The sequence below is a fragment of the Tamandua tetradactyla genome, chromosome 17, assembly GCF_023851605.1.
Source record: "Tamandua tetradactyla isolate mTamTet1 chromosome 17, mTamTet1.pri, whole genome shotgun sequence".
Lineage (NCBI taxonomy): Eukaryota > Metazoa > Chordata > Mammalia > Pilosa > Myrmecophagidae > Tamandua > Tamandua tetradactyla.
In genome coordinates, this window is record NC_135343.1 from 44,202,417 (window position 1) to 44,226,489 (window position 24,073).

Here is a 24,073-nt window from a genome sequence, read left to right on the forward strand (position 1 = left end):
ATTGGGCATAGCCAAGTGTAGCAGGTACAACCCCAGGTCCAATGTATGAAAGAGCATTTATATGCCCTATTACAGCTTCCTCACAGCCTATTCTCTCGATGTCCAATGGATAAGTCCATACAGCTTCCCCGGCCTGGACACTGGTCCTCAAAGGTTGGGTATTGGTTATTAAATGATGATGATAGACTTTTTAAAGCCAGAGAACTGATTCCAAGTATGAAGCTTTGGAAAGATAAGGTGGTAACAAGGCAAAGAAGTGGAGTAAGTGCTTTTAGATGGCTCAAAAGACTTCCTACGGCTGATGGAGCCACTGCCTTTGCCCACAGTCCCCTGTCACAGCCAACTCCTGGGCCCACTCCCCAGAGAAACTTGCTCACCTGTATCTCACATGCAGCCTGCAGATGGAAGACCTTATAAAATGCCTCCTCCACAGTGTCACCTAGAGCAACCACTCCATGGTTTCTTAGCACCAGGATCTGTAGAGGAGTAAATAGCCAATTAAAATCTAAAGCCTTCCAGAGGAAGAGATCTATTTAGATCAATTTCCAAATCCAATGCCAGAGCTCCCACCACCACCTCTTATTCATTCCCTCTAAACAAACACCCCAGTACTACCCACATGTGATTTTAACCCAAAGCATCTACCCTAAGAAATTGAAGATGCATTTAAAAATTGAGACTAAATAGTTTGTTATATTTCTTTGGGAAATGCTTGGGTTTTTCATCTTGGAGAGCTTAGAAGTAAAAAAAAACAAACAAAAAACTAGAGTTCACTTTAATATGAATGAAATGGTTTGAGGTCCAATACAAGGGTCCAACCTCAAAAGCAATCTCTTGCCCCCGTGATTTAGCCTACTTGGGAGTCATAACCCAAGGGGCCAGTCCTCTGAGACATGGCTCTGCAGAAACAGATGAGGAACATGAAACCTGGCATCACCTCTCTGGTCTCAGGTCTCTGCTCTGTAAAAGTCACGAGGTTGAACACAATAAGGCCTCTGTCAGCTTTGAGATCCTATAGTTCTATGAAGGAGGCTACAATGACCTTCTAATCTATCTGATTTTACAAATGAAGTTTTTATAGATTTTACAAAAGAAACCAAAGTTCTCCCACTAATTAGGGGCAGAATCTGAACTACCACTCAGGTGTTCTCAATATTTGGGCAATGTTTTTGACTCTGACAGGGATAAAATTAAAAAAAAAAAAACAGTTTATACCAAGAGCATGACTCCCTAAGGTTGAGGTATACTTCCTGCCAGAAACTTTTCTTAATTGGTTTTATCTTCAAAAACTCCCTGAAATGAGAATACACCTGTTTGGGAGCTCGGTCAGATCTGTCTCTCCAATTTTTCCTTGAAGGAGCCTGGGCTGAATCACAGCAGCTTAAAACAGCTGAAAGGAGCTGGATTTTTTTCTTCTCAGAGAATGGAAAGAGATAATGTCTCTGACTCACAAAAGGTTTTGCAAATAACAAATGTTCCACTGCTCTAATTCTTGTAGGATTTCATAGATATAAACATCTGAATTCTCACCCAGCGTTGCTAGTGACTCTTTAGCAAATGTCACAGAGAGAAGAGCTGGGACTTCTCATCTCCTTGTTAGAGAGAGAGGACAGGGACAATGAGATGGAAAATGACCAGATGATGAGTACCTTACAAAGATGAGCGTGAGCTCCCCTCAGCCCAGGCTCTGGTCCCAAAGCTCTTCCATGACTAATTATATGTGCTGTTGCCAAGGAGGTCTTTAGACTTAAACTAATCAATAATGAGAGTCTGTTTCTCTATCAAGTTGGGAAAAAAAGTGATATTACTTAAGTTTGGGGAGACTTCATGGAAAGAGCATTCTCATATACTAGAAATGTAAGTATAAGAGTAAAAAAACTCATGGGGGACTTGGAAAGATGAATGGAGAGTTTCATCCATACTAATGCACATCCCTAGGAATTTATCCTAAGGAAATAATGGCAAGCACACACACAGATTTAGTCAAAAGTATTTTATCAATGTTGTTTATATTAAAAGAAAATTCTGGAAAAAAAATAACCTCCCAATACCACACCACAGAGAACTGTCAGGTAAATACTGGCATAGCCATTTGTACAATGAGATATAACTTAATACTTTTAAAATAATGATATAGAAAGATATGTAACAGTGTAGAAAGATGTTTACTCTGTATCACTAAAGGGAATAAGGAGAATATATTTTATGATCCCTGTTCTGTAAATATGTATGAATATAACTGGAACGTGCACCAAAATCTCAGGGTAGTGTAATAGAGATTTTTACTTTCTCCTTTTTGTTTATCTGCAACTTAACTCCCCAATCAACGTGTGTCACATTTGTGATGTCAATTCCACCCCAGAGCACTTTACTGGAACAGCTGAGCCAAACCTTGCAGGTGGGTCCAAGGCACTTCTGCAGGTTGATCCGATCTGCTTCCTGCTCCATTTCCCCATTGAAGTCATAATAGGCCATATCTCCCACCAGCAGGGCATTGTGGGAGACGGGCAGGAGGCCCCACTTCATGGCGGACACCTACAGGGAGGTAATAGGAACGGTGGCACCTGCAGCACCTCCTGCAGCACCTCCAGGCCCTCTGTACAGTCCTCGCCACCCCTCCACCTCTTTCCTCCCAGGCAACATCAGGTTCTACTTTGGGGACCAGCTGGTGAGGGATGAGAGCACAAGAGAAAGCACCAGAGAAAGAACCACCCTTTGAATCTTTGTCCACCTGCCTCTGAATCTCACCTTCCTGCTGCTCCCTCTAATGTCTTTCTATCACTGTTTTCAACAGCAGCCCTGTTGCTATATAGCACCTTTAAAGACTGCTGAAAAGAATGCATTCAAGAGACCCCCTGTTGCTCCTTTCCTCCCCTGGGTTGAGCTTTTGTCTCAGGACTCAGGGAGGAGGCAGGAAAACAGTGGCATCTGCATTGGGCTGAGTATGAAGCAGGGTCCAGGCCCTCTGGGGTGTGTTTATGGAGGCCCTAGGTCTTGATATAAGTGCAGGAATCAGCCACAACTCCTCACAAACAGGGAGGCCCATTAAGAAACCGTTTTACTGGCAATAGGGCAATACAAATGTCTGGGAACAGGGTGAAAACACAGGTTGTAACAGCCACCTCTGGCTTAGATTAAAAGCAAGGAGCATGGATTGGGTTAGAAGACCATTTTCCCCTCGTTTATGCATGCTGCCTCCTATTCCCCAAGTCAGCCACAGGCTCTGCAGAGATACACTATCAGCACTACTTCATGGAATCTTAGTCCAGACTCTGAGCAATCCACATCCTCATAACCAGTGTCCTTCTCTGAAGAAACAGCAGGCCGAGGAACAGACGTACTGCCCTGGGAGGTGTGGCTCAGGTTCAGTAGGATGGAGCAAGGGTTGGAGGGTCACTCAGCCCTGGTTGTCTGCTCCCTTTCCAAGTGATATGGTGGTATCTTAGGTGCACATGGAGAAATTACCAGAGAACTGGTGGAGGGAGGGGAGAACCATCTGCTGCTTGAGATCTTCCTTCTACCCTTCTCCTGCCTCCAGCTCTCCGCCCACCCTGGGTTATGAAAAAGTGGGCATGGCCAGGTGCCCACCATCCTGACATCTTCCAACAAGGTATCTCTTTGTCAGAGCCTGGCTGTATGAGGGCAGTGCTGGCCCATGGAACAGCAGAACTCAGGAGGCGCTGTCACCTGGGTAAGTGCCCCAGTTTATAGGTAGCCAGGTGGGGAGAACAAGGCAAGGGATGGTCCACATCTGAACCTTTTCTTCCCAAGCCAAGACCCCTTAGGTGAAAAAATGGAGAGAATGAGTATCCCCATGTCAGGAGGTCCCTCTCCTCACTTTGGCCCAAGTTCCAGAAATCCTGTCAGAACCGTTTTAAGAGTGAAACTACTATTAGCTTGGGTAGGGCATGTCTTTTCCTCAGGGAGAGTCTCAGGGAAACAGGTAGCCTGGGCCTGGCTGCTAGTCTCAGGGAATGAACTGTTGGATGCCGAGTCCCCAGGGAGGGTCCACTCACCGCTGCCGTGGCCGGGGTGTGCAGGTGGATGACACAGCGCACGTCAGGTCTGGCCGCGTAGATGGCCGAGTGCAGGCAGAAGCCCGTGGCATCCACTGGGAAGCAGCTGCTGCCCTTCTCCACGACCTCCCCCAGGATGTTCACTTTGATCTGGGGTCAGGAAGGAGAGGGATGTAGGGCCAGGGGCAGGCAGAGGCTGCCCATCCTCCCCACCTGCCGCATACACTCCACCACTTCACAAGCAAAGGCTGGGCCTGGCGCAGGGGGACAGTCAGGCTTCCGACCCTCAGTGAGCGTTCAGTAAAGGAGGGGTTACAATTCAGAGTGGAAAATGCCAGGGTGGAGTGTTTCAAAGTTCATAGTGCCTATGAATCACCTGAAGATCTCGTTAAAATGCAGGTTTTGATTCCATAGGTTGGGATGGGGCCTGACACTGCATTTCTAACGAGTTCCCAAGAAATGCCCATGCTCCCAATCCACAGACCACACTTTGAGTAGCAAGGAGCCAGAAGAGTCATTCCCAGAATTTCTAGAAGCAGACAGCAGGAGTCTGCACTTCCAGCCCTAACGGGGGTGAATCAGAGGAGGTACCATTTAACCTGAACCTTTTTCTTTTAAAAAAAATTTTTAATCATACACAAAAGTAAAGAGAATAGTGTAATGCACACCCATTTACCAACCATCCAAAATCTAGGTCCCAAAGGATAAGTGGAAAGTAGTCACTGGTTTTAGACTCTGCTTTTGTCTTCAAGGGGCTGGTGGATATCACGGCTACACATCATGTACGTGTGCATGTTTGTGTGTCTGTCTGTGTGGGAACTTGGAAAAGGAAAAAGCAGCTCTGCCAGCTGCCAGCTAGAAGCTGGCCTAGCTGTGGTGTTCTCTACTTCACAGAAACAATTTCACAGAACAGCAGTGTCAGAGAAGGTCACTTTGTGGCAGTGACATGAGACAAAAGACCACTCTTTAATCATATCTAAGCACACACAAAAACAGGAAAACTGTGCACCACAAAAAAAGACCACCTCCCCCTCTCCCAGCTAATATGAGTGACTGTTGCTTCTTTACCCAACGGCTTTAGCTTCCGTCCATCCCACCTTCCTGCCTCCCAGATAAAAATTAATACACTACCCAATCATGGAATTGCCCCTGCATTCAATCCAAGGCAACTTCCCCTCACTAACACAACCCAAATCCTGAAACAAGCCCCTGCTAACACCCTCACACCAGCATGTGCCAGGACTCCTCTCATGCAATCTGCCTGCAATTGGTCATTAACCTTACTTATTAACCACTGAGCAATAACAAGCCAGATTATAGTTTTTAATAATCAAACAGCTTTATCCCATAAAGCTGAAGCGCATGGTAGTGAAGGTACTGTAAAACTGTGAATGTGATTAATTCCACTGAACAGTGTACTTGTGGGTGGCTGCAATGGGAAAATGTATGTTTTATATATGTTCCCATAATTTAAAAAAAGAACTAAAGAGCTAATGACAATTAAATACAATACATGATCCTGGGCTGGATCTAACAATGGAGAAAAGGCTCAAAAGGTCATTATTGGGACAAATGAAAAAAACTGGAATATAGACTATAAGCTTTATATCAACATTAAATTTCATGAACTTGATAACTGCACTGAAGGTGAATATAATATAATAAGGTGAATATAATATTAAGGTTAATAACAAGTGAACATCCCATTCTTGTTCTTGGGACATACACATGAAAGTTTTAGGTGTTCAAGGAGCATGATGTATAGACCCTACATTCAAATGCTTAGAAAACAGACAAACAAATGAATAAATGATCGAAAAATCAGCAGACAGACAGAGAGAAAGAATGGCACGGTAAATGTGGCAAAATGCTGAAAAGAGATGGATTCAGCTGAGCTGTTTGTTTATAACCTGGTCCTTTCCAGAAACTTTGGGTATTTATGTGACACCTGAGACTCAGAATTAAAGCTCTGACGCTATATAAGTCAGCAGTCCCCCACACAGGAACTGTTTAAGAAGTTGAAAAAGGGATCTGACTTCGAGTAGAGATATAAATGAAGCTGATCTGGATAGGACTAAGGTATATCAGAATACTGGGTAAAGGATAATATGACCTGTATTTTAAAACTTTAACTTCTGTGTGAGACCAAAGGAAGAGAAGTTTATTTGGTGCAAAATTTATATTTTGGGTAGTACGTTTCCTAATTTAACTTATATAGTCAGTTTAATGGAACACCAATAGTCAGTTTAATGGAACACCATAAGTACATAGAATCTTGCATAGGGCATGAGATTTTGTTGGTTTGTCCAGGTGAGTGTGAGGCCCCGATATATCCCAGTAATTTGGGCAGTGAATAAAGAAGTATTTGCAAGGTCCCTTTGGGGCACTGGAGAGAAAGGAAGAAATATTTAACTTTCCCATCTGGAGAATTTCTGATATTCTCACAAGCAGTGGAGACAACTAAATCAATAGGCCAAGCCCTCGATCTTGGGGTTTGCCCCTATGAAACTTACTCCTTCAAACGAGAGGCTTAGCCTACTTATTAGGCCTAAGAGTCACCCCCAAAGAACCTCTTTTGTTGCTCAGATATAGTCACTCTCTCTAAACTGACATGGCAAGTGAACTCACTGCCCTCCACCACTATGTGGGGCCTGACTCCCAGGGGTGTAAATCTCCCTGGCAATATGGGACAGAAATCCTGGGATGAGCTGGGACCCAGCAACAAGGGATTGAGAAAGCCTTCTTGACCAAAAGGGAGAAAAGATAAATGAGAAAAAATAAATTATCAGTGGCTGAGAGACTTCAGAGTTGAGAGGTTATCCTGGAGGTTATTCTTATGTATGCTGTAGATATCCCTTTTTAGTTTATGGTATATTGGATTGGCTGGAGGAAAGTACCTGAAACTGTTCTGGTAGCCTTGTCTCTTGAAGATGATTATATAACGATATAGCTTTTACAGTGTGACTATGTGATCGTGCAAACCTTGTGTCTAATGGTCCTTTTATCTAGGGTATGGACAGATGAGTAAAACATATGTATGAAAAATAAATAATAGGAAAATAAACAAACAATTAGGGGGACAAAGGTTAAAATCAGTTGGGTAGGTGGAAATACTAGTGGTCAATGAGAGGGAGGGGTAAGGGGCATGGTATGTATGAACTTTTTTTTCTTTTTTTATATCTTTTTCTGGAGCAATGCAATGTTTAAAAAAATATGATGATGGTGATTTAAACACAACTATGTGATGATAATGTGAGTCACTGATTGTACACCATGCATGAAATGTCTGGATGTTAAGAATGTTTGTAAGTTAAGATTTATCAATAAAAATATTTTTAAAAATTAATTAATTTTAAAAAGAGATGGATCTAGGTATTTGGGTGGATGGGGGAATGTAGGAGTTCTTCTGTATGTGTTTTGTATTATTTTTGCAACTGTCTTGTAAGTTCAAACTTATTTCAAAATAAAAAATTTAAGGGAAAAAAAATGAAGCACCTACAGCAGTTTCATAATGTGCTCCCCCTCCCATCCCAGAGAGCTGGGGCAGATGAGTAAGCACAGACAGACAGACAGACTCTGGTATGGGAAAAGGAACATGTTACTGACATCATTTGCTTAAGCAGAAACGTCAATAAGACATCAAATTCCCTTTTGCAAAGTTCCATTTTAAGTGAATTTTATAGAATGAACATGATTTTAAAGACATAGGACCTCTGGGAATGGCAGAAACTTTCCCACCTTCTGTATTTTAAACCTGTGTGTGTTCAATGCTAACCCTTGGTTTTCCCACCTCAGCCCAGCTCCCCCACTTCCTTGGATATGTGACCTCCTCAGAGTTTCCTCTCTGAAATGGTCTCTCTCTGAGCTCATGTATTCCTTATCGCATCCTTGGATGTATGCTCTGCTGTCACTCAAGACTCCTACAGCTTAACAGGCAGCCTCGGCCCACACAGTGTCTTTGGCATCCTGTCTTGAGGACACAACCCCACAGTCACAGGACTTGGTGTGTGGATGTTGCCATTGTGCAAATCTAGAAAAGGAGCCCAGTGTCAGGACATACAGCTTAGTGGGTGGAGCCGACTAGATTTTGTTCTTTCCTCTCCCTCATCAGCCAGGCACCCTTGTGCAGTACACGAACTGCACAAGCATGCACAATTATGTCTTCACATTCTCCCTGAGCATCTCATGCCCATGACTCCCAAGCCCGTGTCTCTAGACCAGATATCTTCCAAACCTAGGATAACCAAACGTCGATTGACTTCTCCTGCCAAACTTCACACAAGCTTCTCAAATTTAGTTCCACACCCTGAGCCAACTGATCACCAGGCCCAGAAGCCTGTAGGCCCAGAATCTCCTTCCAGCTTACTGTAACAGCCCCAACCATTGTCCCACCGTCATTTTGCCTCCACATAGGTGTGATCTTTCTACAACAGACACCTGAGCAGGTTACACAACCTGCTTAAAATACTTTAGTGGCTCTGCATGGCCAACAGAATTAAGTAAAAGTGCCTTAACAAGGCATTCAATGCCATTTGTCATCTGGTCCCCATCCCCTTCCCAGCCTCACCCTCAGATTCTGAATGCTTAAGCCAGACTCAGCCACACACCTTGTCCTCCCAAATGCACCAAAGCCTTGCACATATCTGGGCTTGCTACATGTTGCACTCCTGCTGAGGACACACTCACTTCTCTCAAAACACTCTGTGCCTAAGTCTCTCTACTCCTGCTGGCTCATGAGGACCCCACTCCAGCACTGTGGTTCCAACCTAGAAGCTGCCTCCTTTGTCCCTTCCATCTCCTACAGCACCACGGCCGGGCTAGGTCCCCTTCTCCAGGCTCCCCAAACTTCCTTTATCTCTACTAGAGCACAGTTCACTCTGAGTTTTCATTGTTCACTGTCTCACCTGCCTCCCACACTCCTCCCCACCACATTCCCTCAAGACAGGGCCTGTGCTGTCCTCTTCTCTTGAGTCCCAGTTCTCTCTTGGCCATGACCTCCTTGAGTGACTTGTGCAAGTCACCATCTCTGGGCACCAGTGACAGCAACTGTGACCTTGCCGGCCTGGTCCTATGGCTGAGCAGCTAGGCTCCTGCGTACCTCAAGCCTTGCAGAGGTCCCCACAGTGGTATCTTCCTCTTCCAAGTCCCCAATGTACCAGCAGCTCCCGCATCAAAGAAAGATCAGGCCTCTCCTGCTTCTAAGCAGTCCTTCCTACTGCTTTTTCCTCCCACCTGGAAATCTTTCCTGATCTAAAACCAGCTCCGGAAGGGGACCTGGAAGCTGTCTCTAACAGCACCAAAACTAGTAAGCCTCACCCTGCCTCGGAACAAAGCACAGGTTCTTGTTCTAGCGCAGCCCCCCATCCACAAAGGCTTCCCATTACAAGCCTCGGGAGGCAGACCCCAAGCTTAACCATCCTGTGGACCTGTTCAGAGGACTCCACGCCCCTCCCCGCTCCTCCCTCCTATTGCTCTTGCTGCCTGCACCTCACACATGGCCTCTCAGATACTAAACACTTAGTCTGCTTTGGGATCCATGTGTCTTCTCTACCCAGCCAGATTATGAGCTCCACCAGGGAGAGGACAAGAGTGTCCAACATGGAGATGACCTGTCATGGGAGAAGCAGAGGAACAGGCAGTGAGACCCCAGGCTGTACTCACCAGGCTAGATGCCGTGACTTCGCTGCAAGAAACCCCCTTAGGGCTAATCAGGAAGTGGTCCTGCTCCTTGCTGACTCTCAACTGCAGGAAAGATACAAGTTAGTTCTCAGGACAAAGGAGGGCGAGGGGTCATTGCAAGGGCATGGCTTGAATCCCTTCTTTCCCTGAATCCGCTGTACCCAATTCTTCCTCCAAAGAACCTGTACCTCTCCCTGTGCCCAGGAGCGATGAAAAAGCCTCCCTCTTCATTTGGAGCTAAGGAAATGAAGCTACAAAAGGAATCTTACAATGGTCAAGGGTAGTACTAGCATTATGGTCCAAGAGTTCCTAGCTGCCCATCCAGAAAAGTATCCATGGGTAGTTTGTCTATTTTAGGTCACCACAGTAGTTAGAGACATTGGAAGGCCAGCAGCAGTACCACAGGAGTTTTCTCTCTGCATTCTGTGGGTGCCACGCCTAGTACCCCCCTATTCCAAGAGGCTCCCCTCACCGTGGCATAGGTATCGCTCAGCTGGGCCCAGCCATAGAGGTCCAGCAGCCGGTAGACACTGCTGATCTTGCACCGCATGAGCCGCTCGCCCTTGGCCAGGTTCAGGGAGTCGGCTGTGTGGAGGTCATTGATGGGCGTCATCACAGAGAAGTCTGCAGAGGCAAGAAGGGTCAGTGCAGCCCGCTTGTGCTTAAGGGCTCCCAACTGCCCTCCCCGACCTGGCCCCAGGACCCCCCAAGTTCTCACTGGCACTACCACCACAAAAGTGCCACTTTCAGGCAGGGAGTAAAACATTCTCTGACCCTCAGGGCTGAGCCCAGGGGGAGATATCTATGGAAGGGATACTGACATCCAATAACATCCTCTGCTTATTCAGGTAAGAATGGTGTGCTGGTCTGAAACTGTTATGTATCCCAGAAAAGCCATACTCTTTTAATCCAATCTTGTGGGTACAGACTTATCATGGGTAATAATACCCATATTAGGTTGTTCCCATGGAGATGTGACCCTGCCCATTCGAGATGGGTCTTAATCCTTTTACCAGAGTTGTCTATGAAAAGAATAAAAAGCAGAAAGCATAGAGAGAGCTCAAACCCAACACAGAGAGCAGAAAGATGAAACCAGGACACAGACATTTGGAGAAGCTTAGCTAAGAGATGAAAGCCAGAGTTTGTTCCAGAGAAGCTAAGTGAGGATCCAGAGACACTTAAAGAGAAAGCCGTTGGAAACAGAAGCTGAGAGAGCCATCTGAAACCAGAAGCCAGGAGAGAAGGGCCAACAGACATCGCCATGTGCCTTTCCCTGTGACAGAGGAACCCAGAAGCAATTGGCTTTCTTGAGTGAAGGTATCTTCTTGTTGATGCCTTAATTCGGACATTTTCATGACCTTAGAACTATAAATTTGTAACCTAGTACATCCCCTTTGCAAAAGCCAATCTATTTCTGGTATACTGCATTCCAGCAGCTTTAGTAAATCAAAACAAATGGCATTTGCTTTTAGTAAAAAATTATGGCAAAAATCAAGGTCACAGAATGAAGGGTTCTCAGAAGGCTAAGGCTACCATAAACCCTATAAAGATGAAAACTGAATAAAATCAAGATTAAATTTGAGTGGAAATGCGGCTATATTTCATAAGTTAGTTTTTTTTTTTTTTTTACATGGGCAGGCACCAGGAATCGAACCCGGGTCCTCAGGCATGGCAGGCAAGCACTCTTACCTGTTGAGCCACTGTGGCCCGCCCCATAAGTTAGTTTTAATGAGGAAGTTACCAATCATTAAACCTGCTAATATGATGTTGTTTTAACTATACCATGAAAAAAGTTTTTATCTGATTTAGAAAAAGGGCAAATAAAACACCAAATCAGCCAAGAAGTAGAGTCCTCAATTTTTCTGGCAACTCAAAAACTCCCCGAAGTCAGTGCAGCTGAGGTTGCCTGAGGGCTTGAGGCCTGGGACAAGGCACATCAGCTCCTCTCCAGGCAGACAGTCCCTTGGCTATTTGATGATTCTTTCTGGGAATTTTTTGGTGGTGTGGATAGGATTTGGAAATGGACTTAGAGGGTTAATAGTCTTGTCTTTAGGATATCCAAAGGGTATAGGAGTTGACATCCAGCCTAATCCATTCACCATGGTGACAATGCCTGTTCGCCTCAGAAGGCAGGGGACGGAATCTGAGCCCAGAACACCAATTACTCAGTATCTAGGAACCAATACAAGAATCAACAGGAACTTCAGGGCTAATGTGCGCATTTTAGTTTGTCCTCCAGAACAACTACTAAATAACCAGAAACTGTACAGAACAGCTCCTAGGGCCACATCAATGACTGGAGACACAGCGTACCCCAGTCTGGACCAGCTGGACCAGCTGCAAGCCCCCCACAGAATCGTGAGTTTTCCAAGCCATGGTGGCCGGCACCCCTCCCCCATGGCTGCTTCCCAGAGGGGAAAGGAAAGGGACTTTACCAGCAGCAGGGGCTGAGCCCAACCAAATGCTAATTGTGGAATTAATTAACAAATTCTGACTACTAAAAATAGGCCCCCAGCTCAGGTGAACCTGGTCAAAGCAGAGGTCGCTCATTTTTGCCCCAGCGCCAAGGGGGCAGGGCTGATGAAAAAAAAAGAAGGCAACAGAGGTTTTTGTGGCTGTGTCTCTACAAAGGCTTGACTGCCTTTGGATACAGCAGCAGGACTTCTCAGACTGCAACTGCCCCAGGCACAGGCAGAAACAAGCTCGTTTGAGGGCCTGTCTGAAGCTTGTACCTTCCCCAGGGGAGGGGTGAAACCCCATCCAGGTGGAATCCCTCCATCAAGGAATTCAGACACCAGGGCTTGGTCATTTGAAGCCATTAAAACCAGCTTACAACCTCTCCTCTGTCTCCACCACACCCCCAGCAAGGAGAGTCTGCCAAAGTTAAAGGTACCTCATCATCTTACGCTGGTGGGACGTGCGGGCACACAAGCGCCACATACTGGGCAGGATAAGAAAAACAGAGTCCAGAGACTTCACAGGAAAGTCTTTCAACTTAGCTGGGTCTCACCCTCAGGGAAAACCAACACAGGTGACTCTTTCCTCCTGATAGGAGGCCAGTTTTGTCTGGGAAAATCTGGCTGGGGTCTATAATACCTAAGTAGACCCTCCTAAGGGTGGGGAGAAAAAAGGCACCATATAGGGAGGGCAAGAAACAAGAAAACAAGAACTGAAAAATTCTCCTCTGTTAAACAAAATTTAAGCTAGAGGTCCAGATGAAGCTGAAATGATGTCAAAGAACAGACAGACAACAAATTCATCCAGCAAGAAAACCCGAGGTAAAAGAAATGAAAGCAATCTCCAGAATAAACTAATTAAGGTAATTAAATGCCTAGATGTCAGCAAAAAATAACAAATCACACTAGGAAAATTAAAGATATGGCCTAGTCAAAGGAACAAACCAGCAATTCAAATGGCATACAGGAGCTGAAACAATTAATTCAGAATATATGAACAGACATGGAAAATCTTATCAAAAACCAAATCAATGAATTGAGGGAGGATATAAAGAAGGCAAGGAATGAACAAAAAGAAGAAATTGAAAGTCACAGAACTTATGGGAATGAAAGGCAAGGTAGAAGAGATAAAAAAAAAACAATGGAAACCTACAATGGTAGATTTCGAGAGACAGAACATAGGATTAGTGAACTGGAGGACGGAACATCTGAAATCTGGCAAGAAAAAAATATATATAGGGGAAAAAAATGGAAAAATACGAGCAGGGACTCAGGGAATTGAATGACAATATGAAGCGCATGAATATATGTGTTGTAGGTGTCCCAGAAGGAGAAGAGAAGGGAAAAGGAGGAGAAAAACGAATGGAGGAAATTATCACTGAAAATTTCTGAACTCTTATGAAAGACTTGAAATTACAGATCCAAGAAGTGCAGTGTACACCAAAGAGAACAGACCCAAATAGACATACTCCAAGACATATACTAATCAGAAAGTCAGAGGTCAAAGAGAAAGAGGGAATCTTGAAAGCAGCAAGAGAAAAGCAATCCATCACACACAAGGGAAGCCCAATAAGACTATGCGCAGATCTCTCAGCAGAAACCATGGAGGCAAGAAGACAGTGGGATGACATATTTAAATTATTAAAAGAGAAAAACTGCCAACCAAGAATTCTATATCCAGCAAAATTTTCCTTCAAAAATGAGGGAGGAATTAAAACATTTTCAGACAAAAAAATCACTGAGAGAATTTGTGACCAAGAGACCAGCTCTGCAAAAATACTAAAGGGAGCACTAAAGACAGATACGAAAGACAGAAGAGAGAGGTGTGGAGAAGAGTATAGAAAGGAAGACTATGAGTAAAGGTAAAAAGAAGGAAAATTAAATATGACATATAAAATCCAGAAGGCAAAATAGTAGAAGAAAGTACTACCCATGCAGTAATAACACTAAATGTTAATGGATTAAACTCCCCAATCAAAAGACATAGACTGGCAGAATGGATTAAAAACCAGGACCAGGACCCATCTATATGCTGTCTCTACTCAAAAGACATGAGGGCACGGACACAAACGGACATTTGCACACCAATGTTTATAGCAGCATTATTAAGAGATGGAAACAGCCAAAAATGTCTATCAACAGGCGAGTGGCTAAACAAGCTGTGGTATACACATACGGTGGAATATTATGCAGCTGTAAGACAGAATAAAGTTATGAAGTATGTAACAACATGGATGGACCTTGAGGACATTATGCTGAGTGAGACTAGCCAAAAACAAAAGGACGAATACTGTGTGGTCTCACTGATATGAACTGACATTAGTGAATAAACCTGGAATATTTCGTTGGTAACAGAGATCATCAGGAGATAGAAATAGGGTAAGATTTTGGGTAATTGGAGCTGAAGACATACAGTTTGTGCAACAGGACTGAATATAAAAACTCAGAAATGGACAGCACAATATTACCTAACTGTAAAACAATTATGTTAAAACAGTGAATGAAGCTGAATGTGAGAATGATAGAGGGAAGAGGGCTGGGGGAATAATGAAACCACAAAGAGAGATAGATGATAAAGATTGAGATGGTATAATCTAGGAATGCCTAGAGTGTATAATGACAGTAACTAAATGTACAAATTTTAAAAATGTTTTTGATGAGGAAGGACAAAAGAATTTCATTACTGCAGGGTGCTGAAAATAGATGGTAATTAATATTTTAAAATTTCAACTTATGAGTGAGACTAAAGCAAAAAATGTTTATTTGGTACAAAACTTATATTTTGACTAGTGCATCTCCTAATATAACTTATGTAGATAGTTGAACACCATAAATACATGGAAACTTGGGTAGGACATGAGATTTTGTTGGTTTGTCCAGGTGATGCCCTGATGAATCCCAGAGTGATATGAACAGTGAGTGGAAAAGTATTTGCAAAGTCCCCTTCGGGGAATGGTGAGAACGGGGGAAAATTCAACCTCCCCAAGTTGAATTCTTGATATTCTCACAAGCAGTAAGGACAACCAAAGGTATAGGTTGAGCCCCCAGTCTTGGGGTTTGTTCATAAGAAACTTAACCCCACAAAGGATAGGTCAAGGCTGCTTAAAATTAGGTCTAAGAGTCACCCCCAAGAGAACCTCTTCTGTTGCTCCAATGTGGCCTCTCTCTCCAGCCAACACAACAAGCAAACTCACCACCCTCTCCCTGTCTACGTGGGACATGACTCCCAGGGGTGTGGATCTTCCTGGCAACATGGGACAGAAACCCTAGAATGAGCTGAGATTCAGCATCAAGGGACTGAGAAAAACCCTAGAATGAGCTGAGACTCAGCATCAAGGGATAGAGAAAATCTTCTCGACCAAAAGGGGGAAGAGTGAAATCAGACAAAGTGTCAATGGCTGAGAGATTCCAAACAGAGTCGAGAGGTTATCCTGGAGGTTATTCTTATGCATTAAGTAGATATCACCTTGTTAGCCAAGATGTAATGGAGAGGCTGGAGGGAACTGCCTGATAATGTAGAGCTGTGTTCCAGTAGCCATGTTTCTTGATGATAATTGTATAATGATATGACTTTCACAATGTGACTGTGTGATTGTGAAAACCTTGTGTCTGATGCTCCTTTTATCTACCTTGTCAACAGATGAGTAGAACACATGGAATAAAAATAAATAATGGGAGAACAAATGTTAAAATAAATTTAGTTTGAAATACTAGTGATCAATGAAAGGGAGGGGTAACGGGTATGGTATGTAAATTTTTTTTTCTGTTTCGTTTTATTTTTCTGTTGTCTTTTTATTTCTTTTTCTGAATTGATTCAAATGTTCTAAGAAATGAACATGATGATGAATATGCACCTATGTGATGATATTGGGAATTACTGATTATATATGTAGAACGGAATGAGGATATATTAAGAATGTGCTTCTTTCTTGTAATTTTTTTTAATTAATAAAAAATTTTTTTAAAAAAAAAGAATCAACAGGAAGAATTTCGGGTTTAAATGATGCCTGACTGGGGACTTTCTGATGCTGCTTCTCCTAGCTTCCCACTAAAAACTTTTAATGGATTAAAAAGCTCTTCTGAGGCTTTCACCACCCCTATATACCTTGCTGCTGCATGATGTGATCCATGTCTGGTATAAGGTTTGCCGTTCTTTGAAATGATGAGGTGCTCTGCAAAATGTGAGCACAGATTGGGTGCTGTTGGACAGACACCAAGTTATAAAAAAAGCACGTTCCAGCTCTGGGTGGATTTACAAGTTAATAATAAATCTTTAAAGAGCAGAGAATTCCTATCTTATTTAAACTTGATCAGAACAAAGAAACTGGTGGGGCTCACCCTGATTTATTTTATTCCTTAACAATGCTAGACGAAGATTGCCTGAAAAGTGAACTGCTGATAAATTTCATATATGAATACGGATGTAAAAATCCTTAATAAAATTCTAGCAAATCAAATCCAGAGGATATTTTTAAAAGAATGAATCATAACCAGGAATGACTTATTCCAGGAATGAAAAAGGCATCCCATGTTTAGAAATCTATTAATATAATTCAGCACATCAATAGCTTAAGGGAAAGAAAAATCAATAAATGCCTCAAATGTATTTTATGAAATTCAACACCCATTTCTGAGAAAAACCCAGAGTAAGCTGGAATAAAAAAGATATTTCCTTAACAAGACAAAGATTAACTATCTCAGCTCTTGCAGTAAAAGAATTTCCACTATAGTCAGAAACAAGATGAGGATAACTGCTCTCTAGTCTATTACTAAACATTGTTCTGAGAGTTCTAAGAGATACAATGAGAAAACTGGAAAAGGTGAATCAAATGGTAAATGCTGGAATGAAGGATAAAAAATTATCATTATTTGCAGACTATGTGATTTTTTTTTTTTTTTTTTGCATGGGCAGGCACCAGGAATCAAACCCGGGTCTCCAGCATGGCAGGCAAGAATTCTGCCACTGTGCCAACATCACACCGCCCAGATTATGTGATTTTCTATATGCAAAACCCAACAAAATTTACATAAGAGTTCTATAACGGGCTAGTTTAAAGATAAATATATCTTTATATATATAATTTATAATTAAGTTACATAAAATATCCAGGATACACTTAACAAGAACTTAGTAGGGGCTATATGAAGATAACTATTAAATTCTTTGGATGAATATTAAAGATACAAATAAATGGAAGAAAAATTTCATTTCTGAAAAGATTTAAAATTCATCCACGGAAATATTTTTTGAGCACCATTATGTGCTCAGACACTTTTCTAAGTCCAGGACACTATTCTAGGGTATAGCAGTGAATAATACATACAAAAATCCTTCCCCCATGGAGCTTACATTCTAATATAAAAGTGTTTATTTATGAACTCTACACCAAGTTAAACTGTTCCTTTAATGTAATCACAATCAAAACCAAAAAGGGATATTTTGAGACAGAAGGGGAAAATAATTGAAAAAGTAATTCTAAAGTTATTTTAAAAAATAAACAGGTACAATGGTTTGCCAAATCCCAATCAAAACCATTCCTGTTTAAAAAATTCCTATTAACCCTAAAGAACACCTAGGGCTCTACCTGAGATTCTACAAAAGTTTCACATACGAAGATTACTTTCCAGAAACTACAACCTCCAGATGGGTCCCTAGGCCAGATGAGTCCTAAAATCCAGAGGGGCCAGCCTCTCCAGAATGTCAACTAGTTCCATCCCCTTATATATTATCAACACCCCTTTCTGACATGAAAAAGTTGGGAAAGGAAGAGCGTAAATATGTCTAAAGATTGGGAGAAGGATCAAAAGAAGAGGAGTTACAACAGAGAAGATAGGATTTAACAAAATGAGTATGACTGCTGAGTCATTATATTGATATTTCTTTTAGTCTCCAGTGTCTTGGAGCAGCTAGATTATGGAACAGTAACCCATACCAAACTTCTGAAATCTGTTCTATAAATACTTATTAAAATACACTTTGAAATGTATTGCTTTTTTCTACATATATTTCACAATGAAAATACTTTTTAAAAAAACAACATAAAAACAAAGGAATGACACAGAGTGTTCCAGTATACCTGTTTTCTCTGAGAGGAGAACAAGATATGGCATTTAAAGAAGCACTGTGCATTTAGGTTAGGTTCCCCAGAAACTGATGAAGATTCATGTAGAAACTTTTCATTAGATGATGATCTCAAGTAAACTAGATAGGAGAGTAAAGCAGTAGGACAGGGAGGGGAATGCAGCCAAGCAAGGATAAGGTTTCAAGCAAATTCTTACAGAGGATAATTTTGGTTCAATCCCACAGGGTAATGTGGAGAGAGTGCAGGTCACATCTCAGAGATATCTCGGTAGGGAGCAAGGTAGCTGTTAGTATATTCATCTTTCCATACCCATTAGTCATTGGTTAACAGATGACCCAGTTAACTTTCCGGGTGCTATTGAATGTCCTGCACGTTGGCAAAGTAGGTTCTGGGTAAAAGTGTCCTGGTGGGGTTGCACAGTTTTATCTATTCATAAAATGATGAAAGGATATGAGGGGAATGTGGAAAGAGCACTTAGCTGGATTTGATTTTTAATGTTCTGGTTCTTAACATGGTAATTTCAGAAGTTTTTGACTATATTATTTTTTTACTACTTTATTTTACTATCGTACTTTATAACTTACCTAAAGAGTATATGTTATTTTTGTATATGCAAATTATTATATGATATGAAATCATTCATAGAAGTTTAATTATGCCTTCTCCATTGCTTCAGCAACATTCTCTACTTCATGTTATGTGCAATTTCTATCAACTCTATAGGTTCAAGCTCTACCGACTAATTCACTGTGGGGGCGGAGGGTCAGACACAGGCTGCCCCACCTTGCAGAGCGATGACGCTGTATTACCCAGCCCTTCTCCCAGCAGAATCAGAAACAGATTCTCCCTTAAATCGCCATGACCGCCACCCCAACCCCGGCTGCCCCATTCCTGGACATCAGGGATAATTCTTTTATGAGTCTCTAATTATTAGCAGCATCAGAAACAGAGCCAGGTACATCTCTGGCTGGTGCTGCGCTCCGTAGCCTGGCAACCAAGCTGCTGCTTGCTGCTCCTTCCTCTCCTCCCCACCCCATCCTCCACCTCTGCTCTTGGCTGCGCCCCAACCACCCACATACTCATGGAAGACGTCGGGAAGACAGCGTGGGAGGTGCTGGCCATAAAGTCCGCGATCTGCCGCAGGGCCCAGATGTTGGAGGAGTTGTTTCCCTTCTTCATCTGCTCCTGGATCAGGCCTTCCAGCTCCTCCCTGAAAGACTGAAGCAGGGCCCGAGGTGGCTGCTCCCTCCACAGCCTCTTCCAAGTCCCCACCCGTCGCCCCTGGGTCAGTTAGGCTGGGGCCATGCTTGGGATCCCTGGGCCCCACCGGACACTGGCAATTCTACTAGAACCTCAGGAGCCTTCCCAAACTGCTGTGTCAGAGCAGCAAGGAGCTGCTGTGTTCCCTTGCCCTGGGGCATTTTTTTTTAAGCAGAATTGATTGCAAAAGTACCACTTTCTCTCTCCAGTGGCCACGCCCAAGACTCTTCTGGGCCTCCATCTCTTCAGGTGCTTAATGAAAGGGTAGGGACTTAGTGGCTCTGAGGGCCTTTCCACTTCTAATATCCCCCCACTGTCAGCCTGAGCGGAACATGCTCAGGAGGAAATAGAGCACCTGAAGTGTTGGTGAACACATAAAAGAAAGAAAGTGGCACAACCTCCTCCCAGCCCGGTCTCCTGCCTGAAAAAGGAATCCCATCCATTTGGGCCCCCAAAGCTGAGCTAATTCTATCACCACTGCCACCACGCCGGTTAGGCCTCATAGTTACATTGTGGGTTTTTTTCCAAGGGACTCCTCACCCCAATACCCTTAGAACCTCCCATTTTCCTCCAGGGTCCCCAACACAGTGTGACCTGAGACTTCATCCCCCTACTCCCACCCCAAACTCCTCTATGAGGCTTGAGCACTCACTGTGAGCTTAGCCAGGGCCACACACAACCCATATACATGCCCTGCCTCCCCAGAGCCCAGCAGGGGCAAAGGCAGAGCTGAGCCTACCTCCCGAGCCTGGCAGCCCCTGAAGATGCCAGCTCCATCCCAGAGCTTCCCAACCCTTAGGAATATGCGCATATCTTGAGACACCCCAAGCTCTGCTGCTCTCAGACTCCCCCTTGCCTTTATTTGCAGTGCACCCAAGGGGCCGCATCACCCTTCTCCTTCGGTGGTCCAGTAGAACCCACACCCTGAACCTTAGTACACCAGCAGCCTCAAGGAAAAGCTCTGTGTCCAGGCACGCAGGCAGCAACTGACCCCAACTATGGAGGGCCCATGAGGTGATGCTCCCTCGCTCTCCCTACCCCGGCCCCCAGATCCTTGGGCCCTACTGAACCCCACCTCCTTGGGCTCCCAGGCTGGACACAGGCCCACCCCACCCCTACCCCATGCATGCCAAAGCTCTGTTTGCCCTGACAACAAGTTCCTTCCCGGCAGTGTTCAATAAAGGAAACCCCAAGCTTCCCCTTGGGGAGCCCCTGATGGCCTTGGGTTTACATGACTGTGTCAGTGAACTAATAGTTACAGCTTTGGGGTGGGGGGGAGGGTGGAGGGCAGGAAGGGAAGAAGGGAAATTGAGGGTCAGAAAGGGACACAGGAAATTGCAGTGGGGCTCCTGCCCCTCACTCCCACCCCCTCCCACCACACAGCCAAAGTGCCTGCACATAAGCTGAGCTTTGCCATCCAACAGTGGCTTGAGTCAAATGCTCACGTGGCCAGGCCCCTTTGGCTCAGCAGGTTTAAAATGTTGCCGCCCTGAACAGGCGGAAGAGGAGTTACCCCCAGGTCGACCCTGAGAACCCGCCCTGATCCCTCTCTTCGCGGTCAGGTCCCACTCACTGGGCTCTGCAAGATCATGGTGACGCGCTTCTTCTGCTCCATCAAGTTGAAGTCCTGCCGCAGGTCCCCCGCGCGGCCGCGGAGGCGCATGTACTCAGGTTCGTCCTCAGAAAACCGGTCAAAGTAAGGCTGCCCCTGCGGGGGCGGCGGGGAGGCAGCCTCGGGCGCAGCCTCGTCACTCATGGTCCTGCCGGGCTTGCAGTCACTCCTGGGGCCTACGGAGGAGGCAAAGAGGGGAGCGTAATGTTGGCGCTCCCAGTTGCGATGGACATTTCCTAAAGCAGAGGGGTTGGAGCGGGTGGGGTTCAGGATGGGATCCCGGGAGGATGTGAGCAGGACCCGGCCAGCAGCGGGCTCACAGGACAACCTATAGAGGGTGCTAAAGCACCACCCGAGCAAGTAGAAATGAAGGTCCGGGGCGCAGCACCCCTTCCCCAGTTAACTGGCCGGCTTTAAAGCAGCCATGCTCCGTTGATGTGGGCAGTGCTCAGTGGAAACCTGTCCTGTGGCCCTCGTTGAGCATGTTTGTGGTACATCCCTATGTAGGGCCAAGTTATTTCCTCAGAATTACCACCACATCTGAAATGTAAACCCTCTCATAGGCCTCCTCAAAAATTTTGGTGAGAGATTCACAAAAGCAAACTGAAGAGGGAACACAAACTAAAACGTGGAAGACACTTTGTTAAATGCCTCTGTAAGAGCCCTGACTTTGCTTTGGCCTCCGGGGAATCTGTTTTAGCTTTGGTGAATGTTTCTGTAAAACATGTCTTATTAGAACAGACTCAGATTCTTATTTAAACGAGGCATGGGGGGGGGGGGGATACAATTTTTATTAATGGAAAATTAATTTGTCCCAAACCCCTGACTAAATACTGAGAAACAGTAAAAGAATAAACACTGCGTGAAGGGAATTGTTGCCCGGCCACCTGGGGTCTTGGAAACCCATGCTGGGCAAAAGTCTCATCCCTCTAGTCTAGCATGCTTGTTTTAATGAACGAATGTGGACTGAATGGATATCTTCTGCTGCTGCAGTGAGGCTCTGCTGAAGAAGGCTACAGTTCCAGCTTCCACTTCCCAGACTTCAGCTGGCCAAGCCCATCTCCCTAGGTATGTCAGTTCTGCTAGGGTCTTAGATGGGGTTTATGTCCCTCTGACACCCAGACCAGCATTGCAGAGATTTCCCCTTCTCCCTGCTCTAAATTCCCTTTTCAGCCCAAACTGGATGCCTTGATTAATTAACTAGCTTTTTAACATATATAGGGAAATATAAACAAAAATGTATTAACTGAACTCAGGACACCTGGGTTCACCTTAACGGGCCACTACCCAGCTTTGCCTCCGTGGGCCCCCTTCCATGAGCCTGTAAAACACACTATTGTTACTGCTACACCACTGGCTTCCCAAGTCTTGCTCTGCTCTGTCCTTTACCTTCAGTGGCTCAGCCTTAGGTCTGGCTCCCTCCAGCCTGGCTCCAGCAGCTCTGCCCACCCCAGCCTTTAGCTTACTTTCTAGCCAGCAGCTCATTATGAAGAAGGACTTGTTGACTGCCAGTAAGGCATGTTCTTGTTGTCCGGGAGCTGCTGTGACCGCTTCTTCCACCTCCTATCTGGACTCTACCCTCCCTCACATTCCTTCTGGGTAGAGTGTGCAGAGGATGAAGCAAAAAATAAGCTCGAAGAGGAGAAGCAGAGTCCACCTGGTCAGCCCTGAATACCTGGATGTTTTTTTTTAATTTTCATTTTGCCTTTTGGGGAAAGGCAAATAGCACTAACCAGACCAAGTTCAAAGGAAGATACTTGGACAGGGGCCCCTAAGTGTTGGCTGATGGCCTGAACCCTTGGTCTAGAGCAGTGGTTCTCAACCTGGGGTACATGTTAGAGTCACCTGGAGAGCTTTAACAAGACTCATGCCAGAAAGTCTAATATAATTAATACCTGGTGTGACCTGGACATCAGGATTCTTAAAAGCTCCCTGGGCGATTCTAATGGGTAGCCAGGGTTAAACTACCACTGGCCTAGATTTTAATGGTTGTAACATGGAACAGAAGGCATCCCTTCCAGGTGTTGGCCATTTCTGGTAAGCCTGACAAAGAGGCACACAGCCTCATATTTCTAATGCTACTGCCATGCCCCACACCCCCTGGCTATCCAGGCCCCTTCTCCCACTCAAACCACCACCTGCCACAGCACCCTCTCTTCTATAAGTGTGCCAAACTATGATCCATTAACTAGCCATCTCCCTGTGAGAGTTCCCACCAGCTCTCCCCCAGCCAGCACCAACCTCAGCAGTCATGGTGATGAGATATTTGGCAGCAGGAGTTGGAGGGAGGCTGCCACTCCCTCGGCAGATCCTCCTCCTGCCCCCCCCAAAAAAAAAGTTCTCTAAAGAAATATTTCCAAACAGACTTGGTAGGTTGCTAGAATGATTATACTTAGTAGCATTTAAAGTCAGATCTAAATGGAGAAAGAGTGATTCTGTTCATCAGGGATGATTCTGATAGAATTAATCCTGGACTAGAAATCAGAGACCTGCAATCTTGCCCCACTTCTGTCATTCTCCAGCTATAAGGGCTGGGGCAAGTCATTTCCCCTTTCTGGGTCTCATTTTGTTCATCCCTAAATGGGGGGGAGGTGAACAGAGTGGCCTCTGGGGTCCCTTTCAGCTTTGACACCATATGACTTGTCCAAGTTGGAGAGAGATGATCCATGTAGACAAGGCCGAAGGATGGAGGGTCCAGGTTTTCTAAAGAAAGAGACTGTCCTGCTCCCCAGTGTCTCTCCCTCAAGCCATATGCCAGAAGAGAAACATTTGAAAGAACACACATGAGCAACTGGCAGTGACCTCATGGGTTCAGGGGCACCCCACATGGCTAGGGCAAGTTAAGAGCACTTCACTTCCATCATGTTCCCAAGGGGCTGCAAAGCCAGACACAACAGCAGGTGCATCAGAGCCATGCAGCCATGCAGTAACAAGCCAGATTCTCCTGGACAGGCAGAGCTGCAGACC

At 44.6% G+C, this 24,073-nt stretch overlaps 1 protein-coding gene across 1 annotated transcript in view; it reads right to left on the reverse strand.

Annotated features, from left to right (window-relative positions):
* The window catches only part of ADD2 (adducin 2), a 57,462-nt gene that overhangs the window by 31,582 nt on the left and 1,807 nt on the right, over positions 1-24,073 (reverse strand). The window contains exons 2-8 of the mRNA XM_077134498.1: positions 21,068-21,282; positions 19,314-19,452; positions 10,168-10,319; positions 9,678-9,758; positions 4,017-4,166; positions 2,392-2,535; positions 378-476 (exon numbers count right to left, since the gene is read on the reverse strand). Coding sequence (XP_076990613.1) covers positions 378-476; positions 2,392-2,535; positions 4,017-4,166; positions 9,678-9,758; positions 10,168-10,319; positions 19,314-19,452; positions 21,068-21,250 — 948 coding nt within the window. The 5' untranslated portion in view covers positions 21,251-21,282. The remainder of the gene's footprint in view (positions 1-377; positions 477-2,391; positions 2,536-4,016; positions 4,167-9,677; positions 9,759-10,167; positions 10,320-19,313; positions 19,453-21,067; positions 21,283-24,073) is intronic.